The sequence below is a fragment of the Aspergillus lentulus genome (assembly GCF_001445615.1).
Source record: "Aspergillus lentulus DNA, contig: Alt16, strain: IFM 54703, whole genome shotgun sequence".
NCBI classification, from domain to species: domain Eukaryota; kingdom Fungi; phylum Ascomycota; class Eurotiomycetes; order Eurotiales; family Aspergillaceae; genus Aspergillus; species Aspergillus lentulus.
The window spans coordinates 3,358,512-3,373,854 of NW_028322113.1; the positions used below are offsets into that span (position 1 = coordinate 3,358,512).

At 49.2% G+C, this 15,343-nt stretch overlaps 5 protein-coding genes across 5 annotated transcripts; 4 read left to right on the forward strand and 1 right to left on the reverse strand.

The window, feature by feature from the left end:
- Positions 1–1,680: 1,680 nt before the first annotated feature.
- ALT_8554 (putative capsule-associated protein CAP1) lies at positions 1,681–3,557 on the forward strand (the record flags this gene model as incomplete). Its single annotated transcript, XM_033557108.2, has 2 exons — positions 1,681–3,452; positions 3,506–3,557. 2 exons carry the CDS (start codon positions 1,681–1,683, stop codon positions 3,555–3,557), a joined length of 1,824 nt encoding a protein of 607 aa, XP_033412999.2.
- An 824-nt stretch (positions 3,558–4,381) lies between these two features.
- ALT_8555 (alpha/beta fold hydrolase) lies at positions 4,382–5,964 on the forward strand (the record flags this gene model as incomplete). The annotated part of the gene is made up of 3 exons (XM_033557109.2): positions 4,382–4,529; positions 4,601–5,073; positions 5,152–5,964. The coding sequence occupies 3 exons, from the start codon at positions 4,382–4,384 to the stop codon at positions 5,962–5,964; spliced, it is 1,434 nt and encodes a 477-aa protein (XP_033413000.2).
- A 1,289-nt stretch (positions 5,965–7,253) lies between these two features.
- On the forward strand, positions 7,254–9,848 carry ALT_8556 (glycosyltransferase family 8 protein; the record flags this gene model as incomplete). The annotated part of the gene is made up of 7 exons (XM_089600439.1): positions 7,254–7,286; positions 7,352–7,379; positions 7,438–7,544; positions 7,644–8,231; positions 8,299–8,729; positions 8,781–8,996; positions 9,050–9,848. 7 exons carry the CDS (start codon positions 7,254–7,256, stop codon positions 9,846–9,848), a joined length of 2,202 nt encoding a protein of 733 aa, XP_089455332.1.
- Positions 9,849–10,413: 565 nt separating this feature from the next.
- Positions 10,414–11,409, reverse strand: ALT_8557 (putative cysteine dioxygenase Cdo1; the record flags this gene model as incomplete). The annotated part of the gene is made up of 4 exons (XM_089600440.1): positions 10,414–10,529; positions 10,604–10,661; positions 10,724–10,861; positions 11,143–11,409. The coding sequence occupies 4 exons, from the start codon at positions 11,407–11,409 to the stop codon at positions 10,414–10,416; spliced, it is 579 nt and encodes a 192-aa protein (XP_089455333.1).
- Positions 11,410–12,003: 594 nt separating this feature from the next.
- ALT_8558 (GTP-binding protein RBG1) lies at positions 12,004–13,636 on the forward strand (the record flags this gene model as incomplete). Its single annotated transcript, XM_033557112.2, has 10 exons — positions 12,004–12,024; positions 12,089–12,109; positions 12,172–12,214; positions 12,279–12,353; positions 12,407–12,443; positions 12,497–12,567; positions 12,624–12,961; positions 13,019–13,375; positions 13,435–13,555; positions 13,617–13,636. The coding sequence occupies 10 exons, from the start codon at positions 12,004–12,006 to the stop codon at positions 13,634–13,636; spliced, it is 1,104 nt and encodes a 367-aa protein (XP_033413003.1).
- Between the last annotated feature and the right edge of the window lie 1,707 nt (positions 13,637–15,343).

Here is a 15,343-nt window from a genome sequence, read left to right on the forward strand (position 1 = left end):
GAGTGGTGAGGGTATGTATTTTCTCTTTTTTTTGGCGTGTCGTCTGGCCGTCCCTTGCGCAGACAACAATATCCACAGCTCTTTACACTAAGATAGTATATTTTTTTTTCATGGGCGCAAGCTAAATGGCAGCTTTTCTGTCAGATTACCTCCACCTAACCAAAGCGCTGGGCCATGTTGCGGTTTCGCAGCTGCCATTCCAGGTGTTGATGTCTCCGGTCTGGTATATATCCGCATCCAGACCGACATCACCGTCCGTTGTGTCGATCTTGACAACCATCCCACAATCCGCGTTGACGCCTTTCCACCGTCTCTTTGGCCGGGTAGTCCTCTCACCTTTATTGATCGCGCATGCCACTCTGTACTTGTCATTTTTCGTGCAATCACCTCACCCGGATTTCAACTCTTTGCTGGCCAAACGTATACGCGATTTGGATGTCCAGTGGGGATTGTGCGGAATTGTCATCACGATCTTCATCCTCCTCCTTGCACGGCCCGTGGGATCGACCAGTGGACTGTGGGCCATGAAAACAGCATCGATACATATAAGACGACAGATGTTTTATATTGTGCATGTTCTGCTGGTCGCAGCATTGTGTCTTGCAGCGTATTTCCATGTTGCTCAGGCGCAAACATATGTTCTCCAAACACTGGGGTCTTTTGCACTTAATGTAGCTTGCTGTTGGATGTTTTCACAGGATAAGAAGCACTAGGTCACTATTTCGAGCAGGCTTGTTTTACCCTGATTGGTACATTCCTTTGACAGGAAGATCCGCGGCTGAAAGGCTGAAGATGAAATACTATATATAAATGGCATTTTCACTGCCACATCCCAATGTCACTATGCTAACTAAGAGACATTTGCAGAATCAGCACAATTACTGCAGTACAAGATTCCCATCATCAGGGCCACTGCAAACTTCCGTACTATCTATGTACCGCTGTAAAATTAAGGCACCTAAAGGGCATAGTACGCGGGCAAACGTTTCCGCCATCAACAATAAATGTGGTTCCTGAAATACTCATTCTGAAATACTTGCAGGGTCCCCTAATGCAGATTATTCTCAAGCATGAGAAATGAATGCACGGAAATTAGCAATGGCCACTGGAGGAACGGATATTCCTGTAGGGTCTTAATACTCCATTGCTTTGAGCCAGCCTTCCAAGTTTGAGCACCCCTGCACCATCGATCCTTGGCACATCAAACTCTGGTCGGCGCTTGAATGGTCTGGAATGCCCCCTAAGAGGCCTCCCAGAACCTTAAAGTTCTTAGCGGTGGGTGCACTGGTGCAATTAGCATGTTTTGTGGTCGGACGACAGATTACGTATCTAGCTAGCTTTAATTAGATACGGATGAAATGAGGGAGAACTTTGGGGGTGTTTTGAAGAGAGTTTCGGTCCCACTATTTCCATGAATTTCGCATCGAACAATCGAATTATTACTTGATTGCTTGTCGTCTACTTGAGTTAGATTCCATGGGGTATTCTTTCCCATTCACAATTTATCTTTCGCGGTCTTCATCGTCCCCGCCCTTATCCTTTACTGCTTCTCCTTTTCACACTCGCACAACCCTTACATGACATAGACAACAAACATTCCTGTGTCCACCGGAATTGTCTCAATGCCCCCCTCGGCAATCTTTTCGCATAAATAGCTAAGACAGCCCCTCCGATGGCAGTATGCGACTTCAAAGAATTGCGTTCTTATTGGGTGTCGTCGTCCTCGCAGGCTTCTCGGTTGTCTTTCTGAGAAGAAGCCACCATGATTCCGACTTACCTTTAAATCAATCTCCTCCAGCTATTCCACACCCTCCTTCAGTACATATTTCTAGCAATGCGCAGCAACAGAAACAGGAGCCAGAAAGCCCCGCGATAACTCCCTTTCCCACAGATCGGCACCCAATTGCCACTCTAGTCGGAAATGCAGAGCAGGAATTCGAACAGCTGTATTCGCGGCAGTCCAAGACTCTGACCGAGGCCGTCAATGAATACCGTCGTCGATATCATATGCACCCCCCGCCGCATTTCGATAAATGGTTTCAGTTCGCTCAGTCGAGGGGCGTCCAATTGATCGATGAATACGACACGATTTACCATTCCTTGCTCCCTTTTTGGGCGATCGAACCAAAGGTGATTCGTGAACGTGCGCGAGAGGCGCTTGGATATGACAATGCTGTGATTGGAGTGCTCATCAGAAAGGGAAAGGTCACTCTGGTCGAAGGAGGTGGTGACGGACTCAAATGGCAGCGAGATGCTACTGTTGGGATGATGAGTGATTTTGTGGAGTTTCTACCAGACATGGACCTCGTTTTCAACACCCACGATGAGCCTCGAGTCGTCATTCCGAGCGATGATCTGCGCAGGATGGTCAGTATTGCGAAGGGCAGTGTCCTTCCGAAATCCTTCCAGAACCAATCGCCGAAAAACGCATGGTCGCCTCGGCCTAAAGATTTGAACAAGGGTGATCGGATCGATGAAGTGCGTACGACACGTTTCAACCGATATGCACATCAGCCCACATGGACCGACTCTCGAGCTTCCTGCCCGGTGGACAGCCCCGCCCGATCCCTGAACGAGGATGCGCCAGATAACGCCGTAGCCTACAAACGTGGAGATCCGGGTTTTATCTACAATACCACTGCCTTTTCCGATATCTGCAATACCCCTTCACTGAGGAACACCTACGGCTTCTTTGATCGCCCGAATGCTTTTGACGTGGTTCACGATCTATTCCCAATTTTCTCGCAGAGCAAAATCTCCAGCTTTCAAGATATCCTCTACCCGAGTCCCTGGTACTGGGTTAACAAGGTCCCCTACGCGGAGGAAAATGATTACCCTTGGGATAAGAAGCAAGAAAAGATGTTCTGGAGGGGTTCCACAACCGGAGGGTTCTCTCGAGCTGGTGGCTGGCGGCGGCAGCACCGTCAGATTTTTGTCGGCAACATCAATAGCGTGGACAATGTCAGAGTTCTTGCTAAAACCACGGACGGACAATGGCAAACCAAGGAAGTCAGCCGCGCAGATTATCGTGATCTGTTCGACGTCAAATTCACGTTCATCGGGCAATGTGACCCCAACGACTGTGATGCTCAGAGGGAATTCTTTGAGGTTGTGGATGCGGTTGGTCAGCAGGATGCATGGGCTTACAAGTATCTGGTCGATATCGATGGGAACGCATTCAGTGGCCGATATTACGCCTTTCTGCACAGCAACAGTTTAGTCTGCAAGGTGGCTATTTTTCGTGAATGGCACGACGAGTGGATCAAACCCTGGGTACACTACGTTCCTCTGAGTTTGGTGGGCGACGAGTACGTCGAGACAATGCGGTACTTTGTCACCGAAGATGAAGGCAAAAACACAGCGGCAAAGATTGCGGGACAAGGCCGGGATTGGGCCCTGAAAGCATTACGAAATGACGACATGGAAGTGTGGTTCTTCAGACTGTTATTAGAGTAAGCCCCCCCTCCTGGCTGCAATTTGCGACGCGCTAACATTGCCTTGACAGGTACGGACGCTTAGTAGACGATAACCGGGAGAGTCTGGGGTTCTTCCTTTGATCTGCTGCGGAGTTGATGATAGAATCTCCTCCTCTTCTTCTCCAAATTTCCGAAGTTACGGTTTTTGCTTCCTGCATCTTGCACTTGCTCTGTACCAATACCCATTTGCGGAGTGATATCTCACATACCTGACTGCATTTTTCAAGGTTGGCGTTTATATTGTACTGTATGTTTTTCTTTCTCGTGTGATATTCGTCTATGATGGAGACGTCTAGACTTGACAGCCCTGTTTTTGTAACAGGTCCTTGTCTTGTATATGTAGCTTTGCAGCAGGCTTTGCAGCAATTGTATCTATCAATGTACCGCTTTTTCCCAGGAGATTTAAGGCTTCCCCTTCGCCTACATGGAGAGGTTCTCTGCGTTTTGATTGTGAGAACTCGGCCTTTTTCGACAACCATATGTTCAATATCAGTAGCTCATTATATACGCTCTGCTCAAATATGGGCATCCTGTAATACCATCATGGTACTAGCTATAAGCTCAGGTTGAAAGTGAGTTGCGTTGCATAAGTGTGTTGCCTTATGCATCAGGCAAGAAAGCATAATCACATGCGTTATGACGCATCATTTATATAGTGCTAGACAGCTTCCCCTCAGCTCCATCTACTGCTTAAGCTTATTTTTCGCCCGAAGCCAGTGCATTCGGTCAATTTTTTCCTTTTCCCCTTCTAATTTATTGTGTTATTGCACTGAAGCTTACCATTAGAATTTTCCCTGCGAGAAAAGTCACTGACCTGTTGCGTTCCTTCTGAAATCAACTCCTTCCTTTACTGTTAACGTCATTCTCTGAGCGGAGAGCAGGTCATCTGCCAGACTGCTAGCAACATGGCTGGCCGTCTTGCTAATTGCTTCAAATCTGCTGTGGTTTTTGCTTACGGGTTTTTAACTCTGATTCTGTACGGACTTCAGGCTGTGAAACTTGGACTTTTCTTCAAACGCCCCTCTGAGAAGGAGAACTTGGAGTTGCAGTTAGGTGAGTAGGCTCACATTGCAGGCATTTTGATCGCGGTAGAACTGACCCCAATTTCTGTCGCAATGCAATAGCCCGCGACCGCTTCTGGAATCTCTCGAAGGAATGCTTTGGTCTTTCTCATCACATCCTCACACTGCGAAGCGGATTCAAGTTCCACTACCTTTGCAATGATTCCCCAGAGAACTCGGCGGTCTCCCAAAAATCACTAGCGATCTTCATCCATGGATTTCCCGATAGTTGGGCCGTGTGGCGATACATAGTGAGCTCCAGTTCTCTTCAGTCTGCGGCCACACTGGTCGTCGTCGACTTACCCGGCTACGGAGGAAGCGATACTCTGGACAAATATTCGGCGACAAACGTCTTGGAGAGCTTGACAGAGTTTATCATTGCCATTAGAGCCAAGTACGGGATAGATACGGAGACTGGAAACAACCAGCGACGGACGATTATCGTAGGGCATGACTGGGGCTGCGTTATCTCCACGCGGCTTGCAGCTGAAGCTCCTCAGTTGGCTGACCGGTTTGTCGTCACCAATGGGCCAGTGGTACGTATAGCAACTCGACAATGGATGTCGGTTAGTGCATGGGTATTTGAGCTTCACTGACCAACTTCTCATTTCCAGCCAGGTCTGGCTGCAGCGAACATTCGTCGCCTCCTGTCCTCCTCGTCGAAAATGTTCAAGACTTCAATTCGCTCACCAATCCGGTCGCGCTCGACTCTCATCAAAGCCGTCAGGTCCCTGTGGCCTGTGTTCCGGCAATTAAAGCGCTCGGGCTATATCTTTGTGATGCAATTGCCAATGAGCTTTGTTAAATACTTCGGCAGCGGGGGTAACTTTTCCTTCCTAAAGGCGGTTCACCAGACCTCCCATGGTGATGTCGACTTCACCACACGGGATGCCGCAGAATGTATGGCGAGCACTATGGGTCCGTCGACTGAAGAATGCAAGACACGGACTGCCGCAGGCGACGAGTATCCAGTTTCGGTGAAGGAGGAACGTGCGCTCTCTAACTTTCAGCACATGGTTGGCTACTACCGAGATGGGGCGGCATTGGGCCGCTGGTGCAAATCGATCCAAACAATCGCCGACCTGCATAGCATTGCGGGAGGCAATGAGCTACGGCGCATTGGTAGTGGAGCGGGTTTGTTCGATGACGGACCTACAGGAGCGCTGAAAGCAAGCTCCACGATCCTCTGGGGTAAGGCAGATGTTGCTCTCGACCCTCAGATTTGCCTTGATGGCATCTCAGACTACCTTGTTTACAATAGCGAGGTCGTCATGCTTCCACGCTCTCGTCACTTCACGCCATTGGAGCGCGAGAGCCGTGTGGCCCTCGAGAAGGCCGTAGAATGGGCTGTGAAGGGAGAACGGGAGGACATTGGTGCTGTTGTTCAGGCTTGTTACCCTGAAGCCGCCGTGACTGTTCGCAAGTGAGATTGAGACGGATGTGGTAACTCGTGGGAGTTGACCTCCCTTTCTCTATTGTCTTCTATCCTTCCATTGATAATTTTATCGTCTTTTGCATTGTTCTATCGCAGACTTGCTGGTTGAGTTTGTATGGACAGTGTCAGGAGTTGAAGTATCTGCGAAGTGTCACCTAGAAAGCGAGACAATCAAATGTAAGACTACACATCAATATTTCATCCACCAATCATTACCACCATCCATTACATTCTGTCTTTATGCCGGTGCGCACTGTGTGCGAGGTAACTGAGGTCAAAATTTCTCCTCGTCTGTAGCACTGTCGTTGGTGGCCTTGCTCGGATATGGGACTAAACATAAACAAGGGAACTTTCCCCTCCCAAAAGATGAATGCAAGGGTCATATCAATCGACTCTTGAGTCAGTTTGATTTGTTTCACCAGCCGGTTGAGAATAACAACCCCTTTACCAACCTCAACGATTATTAGTATGAATCTCTTTGGGGATCAAAGCGCTGATGGTGGAACGGTAGGCACGGCCTAAAGGACAGGGATTGATGATACTAGAAAGTCTGAAGGCACTTTGATAAGAAGAAGTTACCTGTCGTTGACCCCACTTAAGCAAGTCAGGAACGGTCCAGGTTAGCCCAATCCGGCCAGAGCTGTCTTGGAGTAGCTCCTTGGTTGGGAGTACGAAGTAGACAGTTACCGGTCAGCTAGATACTTTGAAGGATCAAGGACGGTATTAGGGCCATTGGACACCGGATCCCCAAATCGTCATTGTCCCGGAGAAATTGTTAACAGAATTGGCTTTGTTTTTGGGTTTCTTAGTATCCGTGACCATGTTTTATCCACTTACCCGCCTCAGCAGTCTTGGAGCAGCTACCCCAGAGATTAGGTAGATACTCCTGGTTACTTGTTCTTACGCTGCCACTGTTTCTCTCAACTGCCCAGTCTTCTCAATTTTCCTGCTGAGTGACCGTTCGAATGGTATGTCTGTAACCTCTTTGGACGCGATGCAGCTCTTGTGGAAGCTGTCGCCTTGATCCACTTACTCGTGTCGTTGCTTATGCTGGCGGGTGGGGCTGGTTGGTTTGCTTTGACGTTACCCTTGACCGAGAGGGGACGAGAGGAGATCCCGTCTTGATCGCTATTACCTGTCGACCGTTTTGTCTTTCACTTTTTCCTCCTTCGCTCTGGCATTTCTTTCTGTATTTTCCTTTCATAATCTTTCCTTGACGTCTCATCCTGTTTCTCCCTTCCCGATCTCTACGGAGTTCGAGCTGGATCAGGTACCGTCGAGATGGTACCTGATGGAAGCTCGGTTTATTGCACGGTATGTATTGAATCGCTTTCCCTGGGCAGCCGACGACGTCGAGAGCACTGTTAACCCAATTTTAGCTCTTATTGAGCGATAATTATTTGCCTGGTAGACAATTGATCTATTGAACATTGTCAAATGGATCTTTACTAAGCTAGTCTCCTAGGTGCTGTAGTGCTCGCCCACTCATTGCGGGACAATGGCACGAAGGCCAAGCTCGTTGCTCTCTACACACCTAACACCTTGCAGTATGCCACTATCAAGGAGCTCCAGGTATGGCCCTACTACTTAACTCCATTACTTCAGACGTGCCCCTGTGTCGAACAGTCAAGGGTTTTTCATCATAACCTGCCGCTGACCAGGTCTTCTTAGACGGTATACGACGAGATCATACCCGTACAAACAGCAACGAATCATACTCCGGCAAATCTATGGCTGATGGATCGTCCGGATCTGATCGCAACATTCACCAAGATTGAACTCTGGCGACAGACGCAATTCAAAAAGATAGTATACATTGACTGTGATGTCGTGGCTGTAAGGGCTCCGGATGAACTCTTAACATTGGGGGAGGATTTCGCGGCCGCGCCTGATGTTGGCTGGCCGGATATTTTCAATAGCGGTGTCATGGTCCTTCGACCTAACTTGCAGGATTACTATGCGCTTAAGGCGCTCGCTGAGAGGGGCATTAGCTTTGACGGCGCTGACCAGGGGCTGCTGAACATGCATTTTCGGAATTGGCATAGGCTGAGTTTCACGTATAACTGCACTCCCAGCGCCAACTACCAGTACATCCCTGCCTATAAGCATTTCCAGAGCACCATTAGCCTGATCCACTTCATTGGAGCTCAGAAGCCCTGGAACTTGCCTAGACAAGTGTTACCCGTGGAATCACCATATAATCAGTTGTTGGGGAGGTGGTGGGCTATTTACGATAGGCATTATCGCCCTGTTGTAACGGTGGGTTTTGACCTTCTCTACTATGATGCATTCCCCTCAGCTACCTTTATTGCTCACTACGTTTCAGGTGCCCGTCCACTCCCTGCCGAGTAGGTTTGCCGCGGTAGAGGGTGACATAACTACCTACCCGCAAGAGACTGTACCACAGCCGTCTCGCTCGCAGATTTCGCATCCCCCTGGAGACCGACCTATGGCTGGTTCCTATGGGCAAGTCTTAGAAGTACAGCATGATCAACACGTGGCTAGCTCTTCTGAGCAAGCGTTAGGAGCGCATTATGAAACCTCATTCAAATCTGAACCGCCATCACTACAACCACATACAGTACGTAGTCATAGCCACGCCCAGGTCAAACAGGCTCCTCACGAGGAAGTCTTCTATGACCGAGGCAGTACTCCTCATGGGCTGGAGGTGTCGCACGTGGATCACGCGCAAGCTGTACCAGAGGAACACCATCCGATTCAAAGTGAAGCAGCACCGGTCAGGAGTGCTGTTCCACAGTATGTTCGAGGAGAAGAACACGTATCTGCCTATGTGCTCCCGCATTCTAGCCAACCAGCGTTCACGATACAGAGCGAACAGCCTACTCACCAGGCTATCAGCGCTCCACCCCCTCCGTCGGAACCTTCGGCTGCGAATGAGGTCTATCACGCACATCTAGAGCCAGAGCCTGTCTTTGAGGACCGAACGCAACTTCCAACCCTTTCCGCTCCGCCAGTCGAGGTCGAAACTTTTGAAGCACCCAAAGCCGAATGGGATGCAGTTCGGTAAGTTCTATCTTGATTTCGCCGAAAGGACCATTCTCACTCAGACTTTGTAGGGAACCGCCTCCTTTGAACAGCAAGCCGGAAGGGTTTGCATTGGCTGAAAGGACTTATACCATGTCGGATGATCAACGACTCTTTCAACCGCCGGCATCTTATCCCGAGGCTCCAAAGAACATGTGGTACCAGGTCCCCGAAACAAAACCGGAGCCGGAAAAAATTAAGCAGATATTCCCCTGGGAGACTCGTGCACCCAAGCCCACGCGCGTTTTTCTGGAGGACCAGCCAGGTACAGTCTCTACGGAGTCAGCATCGGCATACACCAGAGAAGAATACAGATCCTCCATAGGGTCAAGGACCTCATGGACAGCTGAAGAGCCATCTACCGCTACATGGGATACATATTCCCGTTCAAATGCATGGGACGAAGTGCCAGAGATAAACAAGTACATCCAATCGATTCAACATGGCAGAAAAGCCAAAGTGCAAGTGATCTCCGGGGGTCCCAGCCCGGGAACCGAGGCCTCCAGCTGGCGAACAACCGATCCTGGACCCATGGGCATGCGAGTCACGGATTTCCCCACGGACGTAGAACGCCCCAGCCTTCCCGTGACGCCAGCGCCCATCAGGCGATCCTTCGCGCAAGCCTCGGGGGACGAAACTACCGATGAACAGTTGCCGATCGCTGAAGGCGTACCAAAACAGGAGGACTGGGTGGGTCTCACGGTTGATGCGTTTTTGCACCTCCTTCGAGCGACATACTTATACTGGAAGTTTACAGAATCCGTTGGCACGCCTCGAAGAGCTTTGCCGGCGCCAGTCCGAAGTTTTGGAGAACGCCGATTTATGACTTAGGCGTGTCTGATATCTGTCCCGCATTCCTCCTCCTCCCTCTGCTTTTTTGTCGTATGATATCAGTGCACTGATCTGTTTGAAATCTGCCGCTGGCGTTTTTTCATTTTCATTTTTATTCTCTTTTTTCGGTAAGAGTCATCCGTGTCCTGCATTTTGCATATCATTCCATGACTGTACAGTACATCTCAAGCATGTGCATTTACTTTCCCGTGATTTAACTGAGCCGCGCATGAGGAGCGAATGTCTTTTGGCAGCATCCAACCACTTGTTCATGTAATTGCACCTGAGGTTGTCTATTATGAACTCTTGTGGATCCTGCGCTTAATTCTAAGCAGGAATATGAGAAGGGAACAGAAAGAAGTCTCTGCTTCATGCAAAATCACATCACAATTCATTAGCCAGTAAAACTAGACGTAAGGCTGATAAGGATATTCTGGGTCGCACACTCGAATCACGTCTCATGTAGAGAAAATAAATGCAAAGGTATATTGTACGTGCTGAGCAACTAACTCAATATCCGAGAAACAGCAGGCAGAGAGCGATGCAGCCGAAACGCAGACCTGGACTAGCACCGTTCTCCTCTGATAGAGTAGAAATGGTTTTGCTTTACGCGGCTTGCTTTCCCAGTCTTTTCGTCGAACACGCAGAACCCGTACGTTGCTGCATTTGGTGGGGTATAAACTGTCAAGTTGGTATGGTTAGCCGTAGCACACAGCGAAGCAGACATATGTATCAGTTCAAGGGGAGATACGTACGGTGTAACGAGACGGCGGGATTATAAGGGTCTGGGTTTGATATCTTATGGAGGCCCAGCTTGACAGATTGTCAGTTTCGAATTATCCAACGTCTGAGTGAAGTAGGCGGGTATTACAGACCTTGTCAGACATGTAGGTTACCTGATTTTCGGTGTAGGTGGTTTCCTTGATGATTTGCGGCGAGGACGACTGCCCGCTTTGGAGTTTATCTTGGTCAGGCCATGTATATAGAGTCTCTTGGAGAGAGCCTTTGAGGACCTAGGGTGTCATCAGTTCAGCAATTTTGCCCCGACAAGGGTATAGGCGGGTAGCGAATGATACCTTCATGACACAATGTGCATTTGCATGATCATGTATTGCGCTCCCTTTGCCAGGGCTCCAGACCAATATTAACTATTGGAGTATATTATTAGCATGCGACTCGTGACTCAGTCTGGTGCGGTGCATATAGGCTTGGGTCTCGGCCACATGCAGGTACGGCCATATCATAACAGCGCCGCTGAAGTTTATAACACCGAGGGGATCGACGTCTGACCTACCAGATTACTTTTACCGTTTCCCTGATCAATAAGGTTCCTTGTATACCCCCTGCTGTTATCGCCCAGGGCAAAAGGGCGCCATTCCTCCGGGTTGGAGACATATTGCTCCATCAGGCGCTGGATGTCGAGGGGATTGACATCGTCCGAATCCAGGCCCGAGCTCGGACCCAACGCTGCGCTGAGGCCTAGGACGAGATTCTCGAATGCATTATCAGGGTATTTGCTTTGTGAAGGAGGTAATGATGTTGTGGACTCGAGATATGGCATTGTTGTCAGGATCCCTGCAATATGGATGTAAGCCGTAGAAGCTGGGTTGTGATTCGTCGCCAGCGAGAAGTATAAAAATCAGGTCAATATAGTAGTCGTAGCGAGTTCGGAGCAGGGAGATGTTCAGCATGAAGGCGTTAGGATAATGTTAAGCTCTAACAATGGGTAATTATAGATCTTTGACGACTGCAGCAACGGAATGCCAATTCATATCATCTCATAGTAATGGAACATCGGACCATTTTTGACGACTAGTGATTTTCGTCTGATACACAAGAGTTTCCATCCGCGGAAAGAGCGGGAAGTTGCCACTGTGATGCCTGATATTGGCCTCAGGCCACAACCCCGCCATGTGAGACCGCCTTGATTGAGCAGCAAATGAAGTGGCGGCCACAATTTCAAAGATTGATCTCTCCGCAGAAACACCTTCACGACTTGACGTGCATACGATTTGTCTCGGGCATAGACTGCTTTTCAGCGAGCGAGACATAGGAGAAGCCTTACTGGATTCTTCATTCTTACTTTTTATCTCTCCTTTGTCGTTTTTATAGATTGCGCCTAGTACGAGGGTAGTACTCGTACCAAACCGTCAAAATGTCGACGACCGTGGAGAAGGTATAGCTCTCACATATGTCTCATCTTGATGAAGTTGATCATGCTAATTCCTCTATGACTGCAGATCAAGCAGATTGAGGACGAGGTTCGTACAGCAATCGCCGCGTTGGATGGTCGCAAGTGCTTCGAAACTAACCCAATATTCAGATGGCTCGGACTCAAAAGAACAAGGCGACGGCATTTCATTTGGGTATGTCCAGGACATAGATGGCTCTTTCATGTCTATTGAAGTGGATAGCTGACGGGTTGTGAAGGTCAACTCAAAGCGAAGCTTGCAAAGCTAAAACGAGAGCTTTTGACTCCATCTGGCGGTGGCGGTGGAGGTGGTGGTAAGTGGAGAGGTTGCGATTATCTTTTATGGGAGGCTAACTAAGAGGTTCAGTTGGTTTCGATGTCGCTCGTACCGGTGTTGCCAGCGTGTATGTATCGACTGAACGTTCTTTGAGTACGACAGTAGGCTTACTTGGAGTAGTGGTTTCATCGGCTTCCCCTCCGTCGGCAAGAGTACATTAATGAGCAAATTGACTGGCCAACATTCCGAGGGTATGTTTCGAATTGATCGCGTTTGGCTGAACAGAAACTGACCTTCGGATTCGCAGCCGCCGCATACGAGTTCACAACCTTGACAACCGTTCCTGGCCAGGTGCTGTACAACGGTGCGAAGATTCAGATTCTCGATCTCCCCGGTATCATTCAGGGTGCCAAAGATGGTAAAGGTCGTGGTCGTCAGGTCATCGCAGTGGCCAAGACTTGCCATCTCATTTTCATCGTCCTTGACGTCAACAAGCCGCTGCTCGACAAAAAGATCATCGAGAACGAATTGGAAGGGTTCGGTATCAGAATCAACAAACAACCACCCAACATTGTTTTCAAGAAGAAGGACAAGGGTGGTCTTGCCATCACTAGCACCGTTCCCCTAACACATATTGACCATGATGTATGTGCTCCTCATATATGACTCTTTTCAGGTTCGAAGTTGACCATTATCGAACAGGAAATCAAAGCTGTCATGAACGAGTACAAGATTTCTTCTGCGGATATTTCCATCAGATGTGATGCCACCATTGACGATCTAATTGACGTTCTCGAAGCCAAGAGCCGAAGTTATATCCCAGTCATCTACGCCCTGAACAAGATCGACTCCATTTCAATCGAGGAGCTGGATCTTCTTTACCGCATCCCCAACGCCGTCCCCATCAGTTCCGAGCATGGCTGGAATATCGATGAACTTCTGGAACAAATGTGGGAGAAGCTGAACCTCAGACGAGTCTACACGAAGCCCAAGGGAAGGGCTCCTGATTACTCAGCTCCTGTTGTCTTGAGATCAAACGCGTGCACAGTCGAGGACTTCGTATGCTTTCACCAGACCTTTACGAGACACTGGGAGCCATTACTGATATGTGTGTATAGTGTAACGCCATTCACCGGTCGATCAAGGAACAGTTCAAGGTTGCCATTGTCTATGGTCGCTCCGTCAAACACCAGCCGCAGCGAGTCGGTCTCTCGCATGAATTAGCGGATGAGGATATTGGTATGCTACCCCTGTGCTCTACGTTATGCTTGGTGCCGCCAGAGCTGACGAGTCAACGTAGTCACGATTATCAAGCGCTAAGGAATCCTGATGAACGTGAAATCCGAGAGTCCGTCCCATAAGTAGGAACGGCTGTGGCGAATTGTGCACGAGAGCTTTCGAAGGTCTGTGTCAGTGATGCTGCGCTAAGATCCTTTGCGAAAGGACAAAAGGGCCTCCCTTCGTGTGACATAGCTCCGCGAGACGCCACGGGCGTGTGACGGGGCCGGACTAGACGATCCGCGCACGGGCAGCATGCTGCCGGCTGCGACTTAATTTCGGACAATTATTCGTTGGAGATGATCTACTGAATCATGGGCTGGAATGGTCGCAATGCTACCCTCTAGTGTTCAAGGTGAGGTCGACAAGAGGTTATGATGGGCGTCTGAAATCAAAAAGTTTCAAAGTCGGGATCTTATTTTTGATTCAGCAGCATGTACTCCATACCTACTATGTAGTAGCCTGCCGAAATTTTTTTCTCCTTCCCTTCAAAGTTAGCATGCATGCATTTGCTGTAAGATCTGTCCAGTCCCAGCCCGGAAAGTAAGATGAATGACTCGACGGCGAGTCAGCTGCGCATCGTTCCTTGCGTCCTCATCTGAACCCAATCTCCACGCAGAGGCGTCAACGGTTCGGCCGTGAAAGACCACCTCAATACGCGCAGATCGCCCGCAACACCAGATAGGTCTCGCCTGTGGCTCATGCCGAGTACTGCAAGGTCAGATGTCAGTGGGAAGGACTGCGAGGGTCAAGGCTTCCATGGACTTTTGACATATTACTATCCCACCACAGTTGAAGAGCCGGGCATCGTTCCCGATTTGACGAAACTCGTCCTATCAGAGCGCTGTGGTACGAAATAACTTGCGTGAGCTGTGCTAATCAAAGACACCAATTTTATATTGTATTTGTGATCGCTCGCCCGGCGAGGAGGTCCGTTGCGACGCTGACATCGTCAAGTGTTAGCTGGGTAGGCTCTGTGGTTGGTTCGAGTATCGTGAGTACAAGCGGTGCCTGCGGTAGCAAGGGGACATACATGCCCGGGGAAAAGGCAATACCTATCGACTTGACCACTTACCGAGCATGACGAAGGAAAAGCGTATCCTCTGACGGAGGCAGAGTCGGTCAGATTCTGTTGTCACTGATAAGTTAGAAAGTACGCACGTCTTCATTTTCTGCGAAGAGTGCCGTGATGAATCCGGCCAAGGGTAAGGTTGCATATGTGCAGCAGCAAGACAGGATCTTGCTCAGTGTAAGAAGCCAATGCCCTACATTTGTGCCCTACTTGCGCCTTAGGCTTCAAACCTCAAGTCGACCTCAACCTGAACCTCGACCCCTCAGGCAGCCAGGCAATTAGGCCTTCATATGACGCCATGAATGTCAGGCACCGAATTCTTGTGTCCTGACTCCTGAAGGCTTACAGGGGTGATCCTAGCCACGGAACGACAGGAAATTAGACCATGGGAATATTCTCATTGGTGGATCTGATGAGAGGTCTAGATAATAGAGTGTCCGGAGGTGGGGGAATGTCGCCTCATTGCGAGGAAGCTACCCACAGGAGCGCTTAATGGGCTTCGATCATATGTCCAGGATCGTACCACCAGAGACGGCTTCCAAGGTTCGTATGCGCAGTCTTACTGAGATAACAGTAGGAATAAGAAGCGGTCTGCGCGGAACCGAAGCCTTACCCATGCTTTCTAGCCTTTTAGCTGCAGTTGCGGATGGACTTTGTGACAGGGACTAGCTTCCTGA